The following is a 20,774-nucleotide window of genomic DNA, read 5'->3' as shown; positions in this document are numbered from 1 at the left end:
TCCGTTTGCAATTACCCACGAGCGGCTAGCAAAGCATCCTCATTAATAACTGGGAGCCAGCCAGCATGAACAAAGGCCTCGGCCTCAGGCCAAGTTAACACTCTGCGTTAAGTTTGATTTAAAATCTGCATCTCCTGCTCCAAGAATAGTGTAGCTGGAGTCAACGTACCATAAATCGAATTTCTCTGGTGTTCCCACTGCAGGAAGGCAACAGGAGAAATTCTCCCATCAACTTCCCTTACACCTGTGGAGTACCGGAGTCGAGAGAGACCCCATCAGAGTTTGATTTAGTGGGTCCTGACTAGACTCACTAAATCAAACCCCAGAAGATCAATCTCCGGAGCATCGATCTTCCCGGAAATATAGACAAGGCCTCCAAAGCTTGCAAGTTCAGTCGCCTTTATAATGAGATTCTTCACCTTGAAAGAATGACGAATGGCCACAACTCCTCTTCTTCAGCTGAGTGTGTTTGTTCTGCTGCATGTGCTTTGTGTTTTTGCTTAATACTAATTCACATCAAATCCCTGTGAAGAAGAGCCACCCATCGGCACATATGGAAATAGTCTCGACATGCAGTAACGACAATCAGCCAAGAGAGCTGGGAGTTAGAAAGCCATGTACAGCTAAAAATTATGATACAGACAAGTGGTAAATGTGGGAGAAAAGGCAGTTAAAAGGAGAAAACCACTGAATGTAAATGGGTTATTACTTCAATCAACCAATTAGGAATCTGAAGTCTCTTGTCTGTCGCTTTTAGAACAACAAAATAATTAATGAAAAGGAAATGCTTCAATGAGTCTAAGTTCTGCTTCTGTATGTCATTCACCAGAAGGTCCGGGAGAGTCAACCAGGCCTCCCATGAACTAATAAATATAAACCATAAAAAAAAAAAGAAGCAGCAGCCACAAAGTTGTTTCATGCCCCGTTGACATCATGGGTCAGCTGACTCTCTTCTTCCACTCAGCGAATGACTAGCTGGAGTCTTTTCTGTCTCCGAACCGGGGTTGAGTTAACACTCTTTCAGGCCTCATAGGCAACCACAGAACCACAAGCAAACTGCAATCTCCAATTTAGAAGAGTACCTGAACCTCAGCGAGGAGGTTTTCCCCCCTCTGGTTGTTAACACCAGCTGTATTTTTGTCTGTCTAGGGTAAGTTCCATTCATTCATTCATTTCGCTCTCCGTGCTTCATGCCGCTGCATCGTCTATCTCTGTGCAAACCCCATTCTCATGCCCCCTTGCAGCAATGATCCAGCGGGCGTCTGCTTCTGCTGAGCAGCGTGTGGCTGAACATTCCTGTGGCCCGGCAAAGCCAGAGTCTGGGTTGCAAAGACGCCCTTAGCTTCCTTGTGGATTTCTCTCCCTCCCTCGCTTCTTTGTTTCAGTTCAAACTTCTTTTTTCAAGAGTAGCGAGGGGACTACAAACCAACCACAAGTACTGGCTGAAGAATCCGCTTGGGCGGGGGTCATGGCTTCCAACAGCATCTTTGACTCGTTTGCAACCTACTCGCCAACCTTCCTCCGTGGTGAGTAGAGCTCTTGTTTCCCTTCCCTTCCAGGCAGGAAATGTTGTTTGTCACTGCACTGCAGCCTGTGTTAATAACGCCACTGGTGCATCGTCCGTGGGTGCCAGCAGCTCACGCCGCAGGCTGGTGTTTTCGGTGGTGCGTGCGACTGGGCTTCGAGCACTCCATGGCTGGGTGAAGGGATGAGCTTCTTCCCAGGACGTAGCTTGCTGGGCATGTTCCTTCCTGGTGGCTTTTTGTGGTTGACTCACCAGGTGTGGCGTGAAATTGGCTGCAGGTCCACAAACGTTACCTGCATGGTATTCTGTCCACAGAGCATTGTTTGCTGGTAGATACAGGCGCTTTCTTTCTCTGCGATGCTGCTGGCATAGCCCCATGGGAGCCACGGTAGCTAGCTCTGGGGATGGGTGCTTTAGAACATGCCTCCCCAGCAGGTGAAAAGAGAGGACTGAATTCATCAGGTGAGAGCTGCGAGAGTGAATCGCACTCGACAGTTTCCCTTTCTCGGGGAAAGCAGCTCAGAGGGCACAGGAGCGCTTGGGGACGATTTCTTCAAAGTCTTTGCGATTGTGTGTGCTGCTCTGCTAGTGTTTCACTTTTAGAGGGCACGTCAGAAAAGTAGCAGGTTGCCACTAAGTTTATTCCACCTCTTTCTGCCCCAGCTCTGCAGCCAAAGTCCAAGGGTGAGATGTGCTCCCTGTCTCTGTTCTCACAGAGGGGCCTTCCATTTCCGACATGCAGCGTGCGAGTAGGATGCTTTGCGCCATCCTAGAGCAGGGCTGATCTGTGTCTTGTTTACAGAGAGCAAGTGCCTGATCTTTTTCCACTCTTGTTTGCTTCTGCATTGCTATAAACTGGGGACCACAACTGGGTTGAAAGCTTTACTAAGCACAGAGGCCGTTTGATTTGTCAGTTCCAGCCCCGAGATCCGCAAAAGGCAGAGTGTGCCCGATTCCAAGTGCCGTTTTACTCAGTATTTTTGCCTGTGCAAAAATAAAGCAAGACGCGTAGGGTTTGGCCCAACAAGTTTAAACTAGACGGCACTTATTTTGTGTTGTGCGGCTTTGCCTGCCCTGTGGGAGCAGGCTGCAGAATGCCATTCAGTGGGCAATCGGTATGTTACTTGGGCGAATACTGCAAACGGGGATGATGTTGTTTAGTTCAGCCTGTTGGTCTAGAGATGACCTCGTGCTCTGGGACATACTGCTAAAATCAAGTGTGTTTCTTGGAGTTACTTGCTTTGGTAAATCCAGTAAATTGCACAAAACCAACTTGTGCTCTTGCAAGTCCTGCTATCTGGGACGCTGGTGACAAAATATTTAAAAAATGCAACTCAAGAGGACGTAAAGAATGTGCAGATCGTCCCCTCACTGATTCATATTGAACTGGCAGACTTGGCATGTTCTCAATTCTCAAACCTTTGAATGAAAACCAGGACGGACTCCGTCTTTCATTCCTTGTGCAACCCGAATAATCCCTCGTTAATTCACTGAGCGTTGAGGAGGCCTCAGGAACTCAGGATTAGACCATAAAGTTAGAGCTCTGGGCTTGTTCCCAGGTATGCCAGAGCGCGTCAAATTCTGGGCTTTTGTCATGGTGGTTTTGTACTTGTTTTGTAGCTGAATTTCTAAAACAAGACAAAACATTCAAACTGATTCTTAAAATAAATGCATAAAGAAAAGGATTCGCAACTGGAAATTTAACACCGTATACTGACACTGAATGGGTAAAAGAAAGCAATGGTATCAAAATCAATCAACTTGATACCTATGTCCTAAAATGACTGGTGATAAATCTTAACTCGAATGTGATCTAGAAATAGCAAAATACTACAGAAGTTACTGGGCCATATTAAGTAGGGTTTTTATCCATATCAAAGACTTGAATTTGGTGTAGTGTTAAAAAATCAAAAAGATTACAAGATATTAAATGAATTAACATGATTAAATCTGTCCCAGTACATTTAGTGGCTTTGAATTTTCTTTTGAGCAGAGTGTATTGGAAAATGAGAATAAGGAGCCAATTCGGTTTTTAGTTACATTCATGTAAATCCAGAGTAGTTTCCTTGACCTCAGTCGTGTTACTCAGGATTTACACTGGAACCTAGTCCCCAGTTGGTACTTATCAAAGTATCGGAGTACTGTGTGAATATTCAGCAATAAATACAGTAGATTTTAATACCCTCCACTACGTGATGGTGTCATTATGTATCCTTTGTACTCCACAGAGCTAATTAAAGGCAGTCTTAGGGCAAAAAAAATAAGTGAAGTTTTATCAAAAACATTTGCACAGTTCTTTTTAATCTGTGCTTTCCCCCTCCACAAACCAGATGAAGAAATGCCAAGGATTGGTCAGAAAGAAAAAAAAACCAGAAATGTCACATTTTGAATTCAATTTCCATACAAATAGGAACCCATAAAAGCAATAAGCATTTTTGTTTCAGACATAAATTTATTAAAAGTGGGGAGTGAAAAAAAATTACACTGAAGATGGTGAAATTGGTACCCATTTGTTTACAATTAGGACAAGAAATCCTTGTTTCTTTAAGAGGTTAGATGTGCCCTTTCCAGTGCTGGATCTGAGTGAATATTGTAAAACTATTAATGAATGTTTATTTGAATTTCACATAGCTTTCTGATTCAACTACAGTTCCTATTTGACGGCTTTTCTGTGCCTCTCGATGCAAATGGATATTTGTTTGCACAAGTATTTGAGGAATGAAACAAACAAACAACCAAATCCAAAAGCTATTCACTCTTCAGACTGGAAATGCTTTATTCCTTTCCCCCTCCACCTCTCCTTTTTTTTCCAGTATTTTTCTCTTACCCAATCAGTAAGCAGAATCAATGCCACATGATGTAGCTAACCAATCACAAGCCGAGGAACTGGCAGACATTGACATATAATTGCATAAAGTGAACAATTTTGGATAGAAAATCTAATTTAGAAAAATGGGCTGTTTGAGGCCAGTATGAGAACTGAGAATGACTGACTCTGTAGGAAGCTCTTGGCCTACAAATAATTTGCCCAGCTCTTCCCATAACGGCAGAATGAAATGCGGCTCAGGTCAGGACACTCCTGCGAAGTCGCTGGATGCTGCATTCTAGCAGAGGAAGCAGGAGAGGGCATGGAGGAGAAATGCAGCACATTTTCATCTGCAGTCTCATGCCGAGATCCCCCAATTCCCACTGATTCAACAGGTGTTGGGCTCTTAAATATTATCCGAGTCTCCGCTCCCTTTCACTCACCAGAAGAAGTGGTTCACGGAGTGGTGGAAAATTTGACCAAAACTACAGGGCCAAATTGTGCCCCTAACTGTGCTGGTTTAAACTGGCCGCGGCCCCACGGACGGCTAGTGCTTACTGGTGCATCACTGCATGCCATGCGCAATCCACGCTCCCAGCGAAATAAGGGGGGAGGTGGGCGTGTCCAGGGAAAGCGGAATTCCATGGCCCCCATTGGGCGCCAGGCGAGCGTGGAGCGTTTGCCAGCTCTTGTGAAGACGAGCGATGAAATGGGGCCGGAGGGACTCTGCTTCCACCTGTGTTATTCAATGAGCTCGTTGGCATTGAGCTTTGAGGCTGGTGCAAGAATCATTTGCAATTTGCTCTTGAAACTGCTTGTAGCTGGACCACTAGACCTCAGGGTGTGTGGCTCATTGGCCGCAAATGTCACGTTCGCTAATCAGCCTTGTGTCACCATGGCCGAGGCTTGAGAAATTCTCACCTGGGCCTCACTTCTCCCCAGGCACCTTCAACTCTGCAGTGGCTTTCATGGAAATAACGCCCACCAGAGAGTCTAAATATAGACATTGACACAGGCCATGAACAGTCACCAAGGGCCAGCAGAACTCGGTCGCTTCACCAAGATGGGCCTGACGTGTAACGTTGATTTGGCTCTGTCCTTTACTGAGACTGGTCACGGGAGGCTCTTGAGTTACTTTATGGGCACTAAGGGCTTGTCTCCACTACACGGTGGAGCAGGTCGGTTTGTCATATCTAGGGCTTTGTTCAGGTGAATTTTGGAAGACTTAGGCCTCGTCTACACTACACTCCCACGTCGATCCAGCCTACACCGCTTATAGGGTTGCCAGGTGTTCGGTTTTGAACCGGACAGTCCATTATTTGAGCTTTCTGTTTGGAAACAAATTGAAAAAATATAAATGTTGGGTATTTTCTAACTAAGATGGAATGTAGCTTGTGATGTAAAGTCAAGTGTGTCCGGTATTTTTGTTGAAACCATTTGGCAACTCTAGCCACTTATCACAAGCGGCTGTACTTCCCGCGGTGCCTTCCATGCAGTAAAGTCAGTGGGGGGCTGTTCTCCCGTCGATTCCAGCTACTCTTCTCATCTGGGCGGAGTGCTAGAGTCAACGGGAGCAGTTTTCAGTGGCTGATTCATCGTGTCTGAGCAGAGATGATAAATTGATCACTGGTGGATCAATCACTGCAACGTGGACCCCCCACATCGCGAAGAAGAGCCCCCCCCTCCTTTTCTTGGAGGCATGGTCTTTTTGGTCTGTGGTTGTACAGCACCCACCCAGTGGCATCCGTGACTAGTGCTCCCTGGTGTTACTGCAATATAAATAGCTGTGATCAGCAGTGGTTTAGCACAGGAAGTGATGGACCTACCCGGTCCAGTTTGCAAGGGAACTCAGAGAGAAAGGATGAAAGTGCCAGGGTGAAATTGGTCTAGGGCAGGGGGTTAACCCCACTGCGGTTCCAAAAAACACCGAGGCATATTCAAGGGCCACAAGGACATTAGCACATGCAACCTCCTCCCCTATTCAGGGCTTTAATGTGGTGAGGATGGTTTTGCCAGACCACAGATTTGCACCTGGAAAAGGCTAACCTGAAATCCCTTCCTTGATTCAAGTATCACCCTCCTAGCAATGTTCTCGCTAATTGTTTCTGTCTGTGTATGGAGTAAATTTTGTTACATGCACCAGTGGCCGTGCACCATCCATGGAAACACTTGCTGCCAGCTGTGGGTGCTCTGCCAAATCAGCAGGGCAGCTTTTGAATCTCTGCTGGGTGGCTGCCCAAGCATTCAGTTTGCAGGGAACCCCGGCTCCTCGAACCCTCCTGGTGAGGTGATTCCCTTTTGACTAGCTGTGTGGCCTAGTAGCTGCTGCTCTTCAAGGAGTCTCTTCTTGGCTCTGCCCTTACACTGGTCATGTCATTTCCTATTCAGTATGTAGGAGGAAGGGACTGCTCTCTTCCTGCATGTGCCGCTCCCAGCCATCTGAGCACCATGGTCCTAATTGTTAGTGGTACCTGACACTTCATCCCAGAAATGTTTCTTGAAGGTCTCCCATCCACATACAGAACTAGCCTTAGTCTGCTTAGCTTGTCTCAAAGGCTTTAGGGAAGCTGGCACAACTGCAGCACACACAGAACTGGAGCATCCTGCAGGCCGCTACGGAGACTTTAAACCAGGCACTTGCGGCCAGGCTTTCCTGCAGCATCTGGGGAGTGCTGACTTCACAGAGCCTGAGACTTCCAGGATGTCAGGAATGTGCTTATTCCCGTCGTTTCTTCGCAGCTCACAAAACTGTCGGTAGCTCGTCATCTTCCTGAACCGATGGCTGCCCGCCATCCTTGGCTTCCAAGCCGCCCAGCTCCCGGCCTGGTATCCTGGCCGCATGCCCGGCTGCAAGAGACACAGCGTGGCCCTGAGCTACAAACAGGCTCGGGGGTCAGATCACTCGTATTTTATATTTTCCCCAGAAATGCCACTAGTCAATGTAGTAACGCGCAGGAGTGGCCTGTTGAATGAGGCCACTGCAACGTTTCCCAGGGAAAAGGAAATTGTTTTTCTTTCTGTCGTCATCCCCAGATGTGATGCCCCCTCACCCTTACCGTGAGTCTCCTACATCTCAGCACCAGCTCGCGGCTTCCCTCGGGGCCTTCGACACCGCAGACCCAGTCCTGCTGCTTTTCCCCGGGAAACCCCCATGACCTCAGTGTCAATGGAGGGATTGTCTGTGTGAGGAAGGCAAGACTGGGTGCTGTGCTGGGAGTTTAAGGCTGGGCGTTATCTATGCAACCAAAACTATGCAAAATGTCAACATGAGCTGAGACAGTGTGGTCTAGTGGGTAGAGCCTTAGAAGAGTTGGGTCCTGCTCCCTGCTCAGAAAATGACCATGTATAAATTCTTGGATTAGGCCTCAGATGGAGGATTGTGTCCAGTTCTGGGCACCACTTTTCAAGAAAGATGCAAAGAAATTGGAGAGGGTCCAGAGAAGAGCAACAAGAATGATTAAAGATCTAGACGATATGAGCTATGAGGGAAGACTCAGAGAATTGGGCTTAGTTTGGAAAGGAGAAGACTGAGAGGGGACATGGTAGCAGTTTTCAAGTACCTAAAAGAGTGTTACAAGGAGGAAGGAGAAAAATTGACCTGTTGATAGGCCAAGAAGCAATGGGCCTAAATTGTAGCAAGAGAGGTTGAGGTTGAACATCGGGAAAAACTTCCTGCCTGTCAGGGTGGTTACAAGCTGGAATGACTTGCTGAGGAAGGTTTTGGAGTCTCCATCGCTGAAAACATTTAAAAGCAGGTTAGATGCATCTATCAGGGGTGTTAGATGGTGCTTGGTCCTGCCGTGAGGGCAGGGGACTGGATCCGCTGACTCTCAAGGCCTTTTCCAGGTCTAGGGTTCCATGATTCTATAAGATCGGTGCCTCTGAGTCTCGTCCCACCCATGACGATGTAGAGCGTCAGATCTCGGGGAAGAGGTGTGTCTTACTTTCTGCATGATCTAGGGAAAGGCCTGTAGCCGCTGTTGTCGTATGAATGAGTCACCAGCCGTGTCGTACAACAGAGCTGTAAAAACACCGAAAAGAAAGAGAAGGCGGCAGGGGGTCAGGAGATGAGGGGACAATTCCCAAAGTTCCTGTTCAACCCTGAGCAAGTTTCTTAATAATCTGCTGGGCTTCGGTTCCCGTCGGCACAACGGGCCTAACGCCGACGGAGCTAGTGGGGATGTTCGGACGCTCGGTTGGCTGAAGTGGGTGAGAGCGCTTGTGGGGCCCAGCGCGCACGCAGAGCAGAAATGCAGGAATTCAGAGACCCCGACACAGTGTGTGCTCTGCCAGGCTGTTGGATCTGCAGCAGCACCCTGCTGGCCTGGTCAGATGGGAAGGCTGGCTCTGATCAGCCCTCGGTTAGGGCCGGCGTCCCTGTAAGATTTCCCATCCGTGAGCGGAGTGAATCTTGCCTTGTGCACCAACATTGACATTACGTGTGCTTGTTCGGATGTGCGCGGGGGTGGCACCCCCCAGTTACTCTCACACACACACACACACACACACACACACACACACACCCACACACACACACACACACACACACACACACTGTCTGTCTCTGCCCCTGAGCAAAATCCTCCACCACTGAAAGCCCTGGCCCAGGACAGCTGCTCGTTGGGTTTAAACGGCTCCTAAACTGTCCAAGCTGCCAGAGCAGCCTGTTTGACCAAAGCTGCTACCGAGGGAAGGGAGGGAAGGGCAGACCTGCTCTGTCCCCGTGACCCCCCCAGTCCTGGCTCCGTCTCACGTCAGCGTGAAGCCCTCTGCCCTCTGCCCTCTGCACACGTCCAGGGCTCGGTACCAGCGGCCACCGCCCCCTTGTGAAAAGCCCAGGTTTGCCTGGGAGGGGCTACAGAGCAGAAGCCCCAGAAAATCGCCCCCCACCGGAAGAATCCGACAGGAAGGGAGCAAATGAGCGGCCGCAGTGCTGATCTGCTTTCAAGTGACTCCTTCCACCCGGCCAGGAAACACCTGAGTTGACTGGGTTGGTCGGGAGCGTGGGTGGGCCCAGAAATATCTCGGCTTTGCAGTCTTGGTCAGTTTGATCCCTCGCCGAAGGAGGCCGAAGGCCGGGGCTTGAGTGCGGCCCAGAACATTCCCCACGTTTTCAGGAGCCGTCTCTAGTAGTTCTCCAGGCAAATAGTCTAATCTGTGTTCCCTGAAAGCTGGGCACCCAGGAGAGGGTCAGATGCCTCCCAGCATCAGATGCCCACAGTTGGCCACACGTGTTTCTGCTGGTGGTGCACATCTGCACATGCCCCGGTGAGCATAAAATGTATTCTGCACACAGATGGAAAAAACCGGTCAGGAGCATTGATTGTCTTGCCCATCCCGCCTCTATCAGGGACGATCTAGATGGTGCCTTGTCCGGCCGAGGCCCTGCCAGTTCTAGGGTTCTGCAGCGGGGGCTGGGATAGGAGACGAGACCGTTCTCGAGCAGCTGTCCAGCCTGGTGACTCAAACGAAAGAACTGACTTTGCTAGACCCTCCCCCACCCGATATTCCCACCCCCAGGTATTTCCCACTGACGTCTCGGAGGCAGAAACGTACGGCTTCCCCGCAGCGAGGGCTCCTTGTCTCTGCAATAGGCTCCCACGGAAGTCAGGCAAAGGCCCTGTGCTGTGCGCCGGGGGGTCGTGCACTTGCCTGGGAGAAGGACCCGTCAGGTGCCCCGACAGGACTTCTCTCTCATTCCTGCGGGTCCATTTCTGTTCAAAGGTGACAGGCCTGCAGAGGCAGCAAACAGCAACCAGCCCTAGGAGCACAGGCCGGCTCATCGCTAACCAGAGCCGAGGCTGAAATAGAGCAACGGGGCGGGAGCCCATCACACAGGGAAGCCGTTTGGCTCCAGATCTGGTTCTGCTTTGCAGTACAAGCCTGACTCTGTAATTTCCCAAATTGGAACATCCAAAGCAAACGCCCTCCACTGGGGACGTTTCAATTCCAGGTCTCAGTCTCTCTTGTGTTAGCCACATGCTAGTACGGCCGTTCCTTCCCTCCCCTTCCCTGGGGAACAGGTGTAACCAACAGCACCGTTGAGCCATTAGTTCTTCTCTTCTCGGCAAGGGCAGAAGTGTCACTGAACTTGAAATTGCATCAGGAGCAGACGGGCGGAGATGAGTCGGAGGTTTCACAGTGACTGGTTTCTAGAGCGTGTGGTCTTGGTCATCCAATAAGCACTTGTAGACCAATGTGCCACCTTGCACCGGCCACATCCGGGATGTAAATCCAGAGCACCTCCACTGCCTCCCGGTGGTCCTGGGGATTTCAGCCGTGGGCACTGAGCAGAATGGAGCCCTGGGCCTTTGCTGCTAGCCGGTCTCTCCTGGCCTCGGAGCCGCCAGCGCAGCGGCTGGGTGGGAGTAGCCACAGGGTGGAAGCTGGGAAATAGGCGGGAGGCCACGCACAGCCCAGGTCGACACGACAGCGACGCTCCCCAAGGCTCCCGGGGATCCGTTTTGGGTGGCAAAGCAGAGGCCGAGCAAGGAGCCAACAATTCCTAGGTGATGAGGGGCAGTGTCCATGGAAACCTTTTGGTACAGAATATCCTGCCTCCGTCCCAGCCCTGCCTGGCTTGGCTTGTCCACCCCCCTCGCACGCTGCAGAAGGGCTCCTGAGGCCGGGGGGGTGACCACGCCCACCTGGTCTTGGGGAGATGCCGCCCCATTGTCCAGGGAGGTCCGGGCGCCACAGCCTGTCACAAGACCAAGATCCCCTGGAAGGGCACTTTAAAAACGACTGTTCAGGGGCTCGGAGCAGCCCAAGCCAGACACCAAACCTCGCGCCAGACCAAACTAGGAGCCAGTGGCAGGAGAGACCAAGCCGAGTTTGCTGGGCTGGTATGGCAGTGGTGACTAGCGGCCCACCTAAGACGTCCTCCCTCCCCTGCTAGCGGTGGTACGTGCCCCTCATGACAGACCTTCCCTGCCATCTGAACAAACAAGGTATTGTTAGCCATCTTTGAAAGAGGGGAAACTGAGGCTCAGGGAAAAGACGTGTCTTGCCCCCATCTCCTGGCACGCAGTCTGTTGCCTTCCCAAGCAGGGGTCCTTTGGGCGGCCACTCGGGAGAGATTCCAGTGCCGCCCAGCGGGTTAACAAGGCACCCACAGCTCGGTGTGTGTTTCTCCTGGTGGTGCACATCCCCACGTGCCTCAGTGCACATAACAAAACTTATTCTATATATGAATGGAAAAGATTGGCGGGAACGTTGTAACCCAGGCCAACCTCAGGCAGGGCCAATAAGCTACCTCCCTCCCAAGGTCCTTGCAGAACATCTTCCCATCCCTGCCAGCCTGCGGCCCCATTCCCGAAGCCCAGTCTCACGGGGTGGTCGCTCGTTTCCAGCCGAACGCTTCCCGGTTTCATGAAATGCCCCCTCTTGTCTCACTTGGTGTCGGCTGCAGGCCACGTCCACTCCGACGCTCGCTGGGGTTTCTTTTTTTAACCTTCCAGTAATTCACCACCTCAGGGTTCCCGCTCTACAAACTTTCCCTTTTAATGGATTTCTGTGTTGCTGTTTAACCACGGAAAACTGTAACCCTGACAATATTTCTCTTGCTCGCTCGCGCTCTCTCTCCCGCCGCGTTATGCGAAGCGCCACAGCTCAAAGCGGAGGATGATGGGAGTGTAGGAATGAATCATCTATAATGCAGTGTACAATAGGAGCAGAGTCCAGACAAACATGTCTGTGGTTTCATTAAGTCTTTCTGGAGTATTTCCCTGACCAAAACGAAAGGAGTTTTCCATTCTGCACTGTACCGATGAATCTCCTCATGTGGCAAAGCTAAACTGGTCCCTCTTCTCGTCTTGCTTACTGTGTCTAAACCCCTGGAAAGCATTGTTTGTTATTTTAGTATGGTCACGCTGCGGGGTCAGGAGGAGACCGATCGGAGGGGTTACAGCCAAAGGCCCCGCTCCTGAAATCAGTATTACCCCTGCATCTCATGGCCACACTGGGATCGGGGCCCCCATGTGCTAGGTGCTGTGCAGACCCCTCCTGAGAGACAGTCCCTACCCTGAAGAGTTTATAATATAAATAGACAAGACAAAGAGAGTCTTACCCCATTTTACAGCTGCTGAGGCAGTGAGAGGTTGTGTGGTTGGCCCAAAGTCACTCAGGAAGTGGGGAGCCCTATAGAGCAGAGTGCAGATCCACATCAGGATACCATGCTCCTAGGGGCTGGCTGCGTGGACCACGTCTCAAAGTCTTTGCTGTTTCTTTAACCCAGGGGAGGTCTGGGCTGCAAAGGCTGTGTCTCCACTACAGGGTTTTTGTGCAAAAACCAGCGGAGTGTCCGCTCCTCAAGTGCATTTTTGTGCAAAAAAAATACAGTAAATCGACAGGCCAGAGGGCTTTTGCCGGTAGAGCTATTCCTCTCCCCACGAGGAATGACTCCTGTTTGCGCTACAGCTCTAGCACAAAGAGGCGGGCGTGGACGCTCCGCAGGGGTTTCTTGCACAAAAAGAGCATATCGGAAAAAGCACAGGTGCTCTGATGGCCATTCTGACGAGTGTCTGTCTAGCCTGCTCTTAAATGTCTCCAGTGAGGGAGATTCCACAACCCCCCTGGGCAACTTATTCCAGTGTCTCACCACCCTGACAGGCAGGAAGTTTTTCCTAATGTCCAACCTAAACCTCCCTTGCTGCAGTTTAAGCCCCTTGCTTCTTCTATCAACAGAAATCAAAGAGAACAATTTTTCTCCTTCCTCCTTGTAACACCCTTTTAGGTACTTGAAAGCTGCTCTCATGTCCCCTCTCAGTCTTCTCTTTTCTAAACTAAACAAACCCAATTCTTTTAGCCTTCTCTTATAGCTCATGTTTTCTAAATCTTTGATCATTCTTGTTGCTCTTCTCTGGACCTTCTCCAATTTCTCCACATCTTTCTTGAAATGTGGTGCCCAGAACTGGACACAATACTCCAATTGGGGCCTCATCAGCGCAAGAATGACGTCTCGTGTCTTGCTCACGACACTCCTGTTAATGCCGCCCAGAACATGTTTGCGTTCTTTGCAGCGTCACACTGTTGTCTCCTATTCAGCTTGTGCTCTACTCTGACCCCCAGATCCCTTTCTGCAGGACTCCTCCTAGACAGCCGCTTCCCTTTCTGTGTGTGTGGAACGGATTGTTCAGAACATCAGAGCGGCCAGACTGGGCCAGACCAAAGGTTCATCCCGCCCAGTGTCCTGTCTGCTGACAATGGCCAATGCCAGGTGTCCCAGAGGGAGGGGACACAACGGGGAATCCTCACATGATCCCTCCCCTATCACCCACCTCCAAACAAACAGAGGCTGGCGACACCATTCCTGTCCAGCCTGGCTAATCGCCATTGATGGACCTAACCTCCATGGATCTATCTAGCTCTTCTCTGAACCCTGTTAAAGTTCTAGCCTTCACCACATCCTCTGGCAAGAAGTTCCACAGGTTGACTGCGCACTAAGTGAAGAAAAGTTTCCTTTTGTTTGTCTTACACCTGCTGCCTATTCATTTCATTTGGTGACCCCTAGTTCTTGTGGAACAAGTAAATAACTTTTCTTTATTCACTTTTTCCACTCCAGTCATGATTTTATAGACCTCTAGCCTAGCCCCCCCTTAGTATCCCCTTTTCAGTCTTTTTACTCTCTCTTCACATGGGACCTGTTCCAAACCCCTTATCATTTTTGTTGCTCTTTTCTGAACCTTTTCCAATGCCAAAATATCTTTGTAGAGATGCGGTGACCACATCAGTACGCAGTATTCAAGATGTGGGCGTCCCATGGTTTTACATACAGGCTATAAGATATTTTCTGTCTTATTCTCTATCCCCTTTTTAATGACTTCTAACATTCTGTTTGCTTTTTTCACTGCCGCTGCACACTGAGTGGGTGTTCTCAGAACTCTCCACAGTGACTCCAAGATCTCTCTCGAGTAGTTGTAGCCAAATTAGTCCCCATCATCCTTTATGTCTAGTTGGGATTATTTTTTCCAATGTGCATTACGGGTAGACCCCGACTTACAATCGCATTGACGTACGACCAGCCGCACTTACAACCAACCTTCCATTAAGCGCGGCCCTGACTTACGAACAGCCCGGTCCCATTGAAATGAATGGGGTCCGACTTATGAACACATCGAGTTACGACCAAGTGCTTGGAGAGTAACTTGTTTGTGTACTTTCTATTTATCAACATTACATTTCATTTGCCATTTTGTTGCCCACTCACTTGCTCCTTCCTAAGCGGAGCACTTTGCATTTGTCCTTATTAAACTTCATCTTGTTTATCTCAGACCATTCCTCCAGTTTGTCCAGATCAGTTTGAATTTTGGCCCTCTCCTCGAAAGCGCTTGCAACCCCTCCAGCTTGGTATCATCTGCACACTTAATAATCATACTCTCTGTGCCGTCATCTGAATCGTTGATGAAGATATTGAATAGAACTGGACTCAAAACAGACCCCTGTGGAATCAAGCTCTGGATATTTATACCTGCCTCTGGATATTTCCACTACATGCATCTGATAAAGTGGGTCTTTGCCCACGAAAGCTTATGCTCCAATACATCTGTTAGGGTATGTCTACACTAGCTCATTAATTCGAGCTAGGTAGGCAAATCAGGCAACCAGAGTTGCAAATGAAGCCCAGGATTTAAATATCCCAGGCTTTATTTTCATATTCCCGTCCGGCCGCCATTTTAAAATCCCCCTTAGTTTGAACAAACTGCCCGCGGCTACACGCAGCAGTTTAAAGTTAATCCGAACTAAATCCTTAGCCCATCCTGAGCTTCATTTGCAACTCCGGTTGCCTAATTTGCCTACCTACCTCGAATTAACGACCTAGTGTAGACATACCCTTAGTCTATAAGGTGCTATAGGACTCCTTGTCACTTTTGCAGATCCAGATTAACATGGCTGCCCCTCTGATATCTCTGGGATTGGTTATCCAGCCAGCTTTGCACCCACTTCATAGTAGGCAGTATTTCTCTAGTTTATTGATAAGAAGGTCACGTGAGACCGTGTCCAATGCCTTACTAAAGTCTAGGTATCCCACGTCCACTGCTTCCCCCTTAGCCACAGGGCTTGATATCCCATCAAAGTAAGCTATCGGATTGGTTTGACAGGGCTTGTTCTTTACAGATCCATGCTGGCTGTTCCCTTTAACCTTATATGAGAGAGACCCGGTGTGGGAGGTCAGAACTGTTATGGGACCAGCTTGGTTCTGATACGGGCTCTTTTCTAAGCTGAAAAGTCCAAGCCCAGGGGCGGGTCCGCGCATGTGCCGCACGCTCGGGCCCAGGGCGCCAAAATGGCTCGGGCCGCCCCTGGGGGCTGCACCACCCTGCCAGCTTTCCCAGGGTAAACAAAGGGTTAAAACGTACAAATGGCAATTTCCATAACCTGATTTCAATGCGAGGGGCACGTCCCTTTGAGTCATTGTGACAGACTGGGGCATCTGGGCCCCTTCTCCGTTCTAAACCCCCCAGCCCCGCAGATTCCCCACTAGGACTGAGCAAAGCATCGATGTTTCAAACTCAAAAATAAAACCAACAAATAAAATTTAAGAAACCGTTTTGTTTCGGACACGCGCTGATTTGTTTTCAGTTCTCTCACCCACACGAAATGCCCAAAGAAAAATGGATTTGGCTTGAAACCAAAAGTTTTGGACACTGAACGGAGTCGACATTTTGGAAAGGGCTCATGCTGATTTTTTTTTTTTTTTTTTTTTTGAAGCAAACCATTTCGTCATTTCTGGGGAAAATATTTTTTTTCTGCCAACATTATTAGTCAAATTAGTCAAATTTGTGAGCAGTTTGGGTGCCTCCCCAGACGTGTTTTGGTCAGGACACCAAAGCTAAAGCAGCGTCTTTTTTTTTTTTTTAAACGAGAGGCTCATGTGATCTCTAATGACCATCGCTGGCTTCCTGGTTTAATGTCCCAGCCACAGAAGTGTCTTAAGCAGCCAGATACAACCCGTAGGATAAAAGGTCTGGTATTTGCTACCGGAGCAGCTGTGAAAGAAGCCAGGGCACTGATTGTTGTTTACAGCCGACATGGGGCTGAGCCCACGCCTGGGACCCCACTGGTCGGGGGCTGTGGAAACACGAAGTACAACGCCCGGCCCTGCTCCTCCCAGTCCCGGTGAATGTCTAGGTCTGGGGAAGGGGGGGTAACGTAAACAGCTGGTGGGGAGCCAGCAAGCCACAGCACCAGAGTGTCACTAGGAACGTGTCCGCCCGTGGCCGTGTCAGGGGGGAGCTCTCTGGAGAGACTTGAGGGCTGGTTTCGCTTCTTAGATACTGGTTCCCGCATGGCAATATTCCTTCCCCTACTGGGAGGCCAGTGTTGTCTCGTCAGAGGTTCCGTCCTTTCTCTGGGCAGGGGAGTCTCGCTGCACCTAAGGTTTTACAGCGATTTCATGGCTAATAAATTGGACTGGTTCCTCTAACGCCAGCGTCACTCCAGCGCAGCCTGAGACCCGCCGGCTTCGCGATTCGCGTCGTGCAGACAACGTGCAGCTTGCAACGTGCACCTTGCCAAAGTGGGTATGGACAGGCCGAACCTCAGCCACTAAGCTAATGAAAACGGCCCACAAGACAAAATACCTTCAGCAAATGACTCAGCCTGTGGTCAGCGAATCAGGTTTCTTTAGCTCTGCCTGCTGCTTTGGGCCGAACGGCTGCGCCCATGTTACTGGAAGCGACTGATGTTCAAAACGACATGCACAAGGGTGGCAAGAGACCTGGAGCGACCACTGCTAGCCTGGGTTCAGGGCAGAGGAGGAATAGAGGCCCAGGCAGGCTAAATGACATGCCCAAGGTCACATTGGACGTCTACAGCTGAGCAGAGCCTCAAACCCAGGTCTGAGGCTAGGGCCCTAACCACTAGACCCTCCTTCCTGTCTGTGAGGCAGAGACTCTCTTCCCCTGTGTCTGCAAAGCGCCAAGCACTTCTTGAGTGCAACTGCTCTGTCAGTCCCAAGAGCCTTTAACCCTCACCGCCTTGCCCCTCCCCGCCCACGCAGCTCTCATCTCAAGCCTGGGGATACACCTGTGCCTTGCAGCGTGCCGCAGCCTGGAGCCCGGGCATGGGCAAGATGCCAGCCGAAGTCAAGGGAAGAGGAAGTCTGTGGGAGGAAGGGTTGTCCAGTGGTTAGAGCACTTGTCAGCATCCTGACTTTAAGTTGAGGCTGTTCCACAGACTTCTGGTGGACCTTGGGTTAGTCACTTAGCCTCTCTGTGCCTCAGTTTACCAGCACAAGGCAGTTTACCTTTTAGGGCTGTGTGAGATGGGAGAGATTCAGGGACCAGGCTAAGGGGGACTGTGTGAGTGCCCAACACAGACAGCAATAAGTCGTGCCAGAGTAAGGACTGGCTAAAAACTCAAAGGGCTTTGAGTAAATGTCAGGTCACTTTCTGATCTCTGTTGCATGCCTGGTGTTCCCGCCCTGCCCCCACGCTGTTACTGCCGGGAGCCTGGCACTGCTTCTCTCTGGTCTCGCCGGTCTGGTGCCCCCCTGGCCGGAGCGCCCGGAGCCAGACGGCAGCGAGGGAAGAGAAGGTGCCGTGTGCGAGTCACTCTCCAAATGAGGTAGCTGCTCTCGCAGACAGAGGAAGTGGTTTCCCCGGCAGTGGGAACTCTGTGAAAGTTCTCAGAACAGGCCCTGCACACGGGTCAGGCTTCCTTCTGACTGAGCAGTTCACACATCAGGCTCTCACAGGACCGGCCGGTGTGAGAACAGCACATGGGAAGAAGGGGCCTTCTGAAAACCCAGGGCTGGCTTATTGTTCTCTGATGCACACGACTCCCACGCAGCACGATGAAAAACTCCACCTAGGCTGGGTTCTAGGAAACCAGCCGCGGGTAGCGAGCTCCTGGCATTGCTCAGGTCTGGAATCCCCCCGAGAGCAGCTGTCCAGGCTGAAAGGTCACCTGGGAATTCATCTCCAGTTTACCCTCCCTAGTGAGAGGTGATTCATGGGCTAATGGAGACTCTTCTGTCTCCCCCATTCCTGAGTAGCCCACGGCTGGCAATGCCTGGCACAGAGCCCGAACCCCCTGCCCGGCCGAATGCACGTGGCTTATTGACTACAGCGATGCTAGGAATGCACAGGGCCTGGGCTGCGTAAACCCGTCGACTTGCACCCGCGGAGATGAGGACGAGAACAGACTCTGGCCCGTCTGTCTGAGGGCCAGGAAGGACCCGTCTGACCATCTCGTCTGAACTCCTGTGGGGCAGACGTTCCCCAGACTCCGGCAGCTAACCGACTAGCTTGTGGTTACACTAGAGCGTGTCTGTGAGAAGAATTCTGCTGAAATAGCTTCAGCATCCTCAGTGGGCGGCTTTTGTCTTTTTCTTTTCTTTTCTTTTTTTACACTTGCCAGAGAACCACTTGCAGGTATTTTGGTTTGTGCCTGGAGGAGAAGGAAGCCACAGATAGAAGGTTTGCTCTGAATGGTTGCTTCTTGACACTCACCACATGCCTGACGTCTTGTGAGCTGGCTCGGTTACACTGGGGTCTGGTAGTAAGCCCTGCCGGCTTTGTGGCTCAAGGACTTTGGCAGGTTCTGAAATCTGCATTGCTCCTTGCTCTGAAGACGCAGGCGGCGGCGCGGTGTCACTTCCTCTGTCTGCGAGAGCAGCTACCTCATTTGGAGAGTGACTCGCACACGGCACCTTCTCTTCCCTCGCTGCCGTCTGGCTCCGTGTGCTGTGCATGTCTGTATTGTGGGGCCCCCAGTCCAGGGACACGTCCAGTCCAGTCCCAGTGTTTTCTGTTGCCTCACTCCCTCTTCCCCTTAACTCTGCCCATAGCCGTTATTTGGTGAACGATCAGTTTGATGTAGGGCTTGATATTGCTGACTCCAGTGGGAATGGCAGATGACACTTCGGGGTCAGTCACACACACGCGGCTGCACTTTCTGTTGAGCATCATGTTATGGGCTGGCTGGGTGCCTGTAACCTCGTTCGGGTGGGGAACGAGTCTTCTGCTGTACCTGTGGGAAGTAGGTTGAACCTCTCTAGTCCAGAGCTCTTTGATCTGGCATGATTTCAGCTGGCCACACCCATGCCGCGCAGACAGGCAGCTGAGGTTCCTGCGGCCCCGTAAGGTTTGTTTACAGCCACCAGGCCCAGCTCTGAGGCTACGTTTACACGGCACACTCATTTCGAAATAACAGCGCGCGAGTCTACCCAGCAAGCCCCTTTCCCCCCATCTCCTGCGCCTGGCCCCTTCCCCCCATCTCCTGCGCCTGGCCCCTTCCCCCCATCTCCTGCGCCTGGCCCCTTCCCCCCGTCTCCTGCGCCTGGCCCCTTCCCCCCCCGTCTCCTGCGCCTGGCCCCTTCCCCCCGTCTCCTGCGCCTGGCCCCTTCCCCCCGTCTCCTGCGCCTGGCCCCTTCCCCCCGTCTCCTGCGCCTGGCCCTTTCCCCCCGTCTCCTGCGCCTGGCCCCTTCCCCCCGTCTCCTGCGCCTGGCCCCTTCCCCCCGTCTCCTGCGCCTGGCCCCTTCCCCCCATCTCTGGCGCCTGGCCACTTTCTCCCCATCTCCTGCGCCTGGCCCCTTCCCCCCATCTCCTGCGCCTGGCCCCTTCCCCCCATCTCCTGCGCCTGGCCCCTTTCCCCCCATCTCCTGCGCCTGGCCCCTTCCCCCCCCCCCCCGTCTCCTGCACCTGGCCCCTTTCCCCCCCCATCTCCTGCGCCTGGCCCCTTTCCCCCCCCATCTCCTGCGCCTGGCCCCTTTCCCCCCCCATCTCCTGCGCCTGGCCCCTTTCCCCCCCCATCTCCTGCGCCTGGCCCCTTTCCCCCCCCATCTCCTGCGCCTGGCCCCTTTCCCCCCCCATCTCCTGCGCCTGGCCCCTTTCCCCCCCCATCTCCTGCGCCTGGCCCCTTTCCCCCGTCTCCTGCACCTGGCCCCTTTCCCCCCGTCTCCTGCGCCTGGCCCCTTCACCCCCCCCCCGTCTCCTGCGCCTGGCCCCTTTCCCCACGTCTCCTGCGCCTGGCCCCTTCCCCCCGTCTCCTGCGCCTGGCCCCTTCACCCCCCCCCCGTCTCCTGCGCCTGGCCCCTTCCCCCCGTCTCCTGCGCCTGGCCCCTTCACCCCCCCCCGTCTCCTGCGCCTGGCCCCTTCCCCCCGTCTCCTGCGCCTGGCCCCTTCACCCCCCCCCCCCCCGTCTCCTGTGCCTGGCCCCTTCCCCCCCCGTCTCCTGCGCCTGGCCCCTTTCCCCCCGTCTCCTGCGCCTGGCCCCTTTCCCCCCCCATCTCCTGCGCCTGGCCCCTTTCCCCCCGTCTCCTGCGCCTGGACCCTTCCCCCCATATCTCCTGCGCCTGGACCCTTCCCCCCATGTCTCCTGCACCTGGCCCCTTTATCCCACAGCGACTGCGAATGTCAATCCACCCACAGGCAGTGGACTCTGGAAAACTTGGCCACAGTCTGGCAAAGTCCTGTTGGTAGGTTTCTTGTGTGCTGCCCC

At 51.9% G+C, this 20,774-nt stretch overlaps 1 protein-coding gene across 3 annotated transcripts in view; it reads left to right on the top strand.

The window, feature by feature from the left end:
* The first annotated feature begins 923 nt into the window (after window positions 1-923).
* Window positions 924-20,774, top strand: part of RUNX3 (RUNX family transcription factor 3) — a 99,236-nt gene continuing 79,385 nt past the window's right edge. The window contains exons 1-2 of one of the 3 annotated variants that reach the window (XM_075908531.1): window positions 924-1,150; window positions 1,411-1,526. In XM_075908531.1, the coding sequence (XP_075764646.1) occupies window positions 1,469-1,526 (58 nt within the window). In that variant the 5' untranslated portion in view covers window positions 924-1,150; window positions 1,411-1,468. Of the gene's footprint in view, window positions 1,151-1,385; window positions 1,527-20,774 lie in introns of all 3 variants that reach the window. The other 2 variants (XM_075908529.1, XM_075908530.1) reach the window with 2 other exon arrangements.

Source organism: Pelodiscus sinensis, chromosome 25 (assembly GCF_049634645.1).
Source record: "Pelodiscus sinensis isolate JC-2024 chromosome 25, ASM4963464v1, whole genome shotgun sequence".
Taxonomy (NCBI): Eukaryota; Metazoa; Chordata; order Testudines; family Trionychidae; genus Pelodiscus; species Pelodiscus sinensis.
This window is presented reverse-complemented; position numbering and strand designations above follow the sequence as displayed.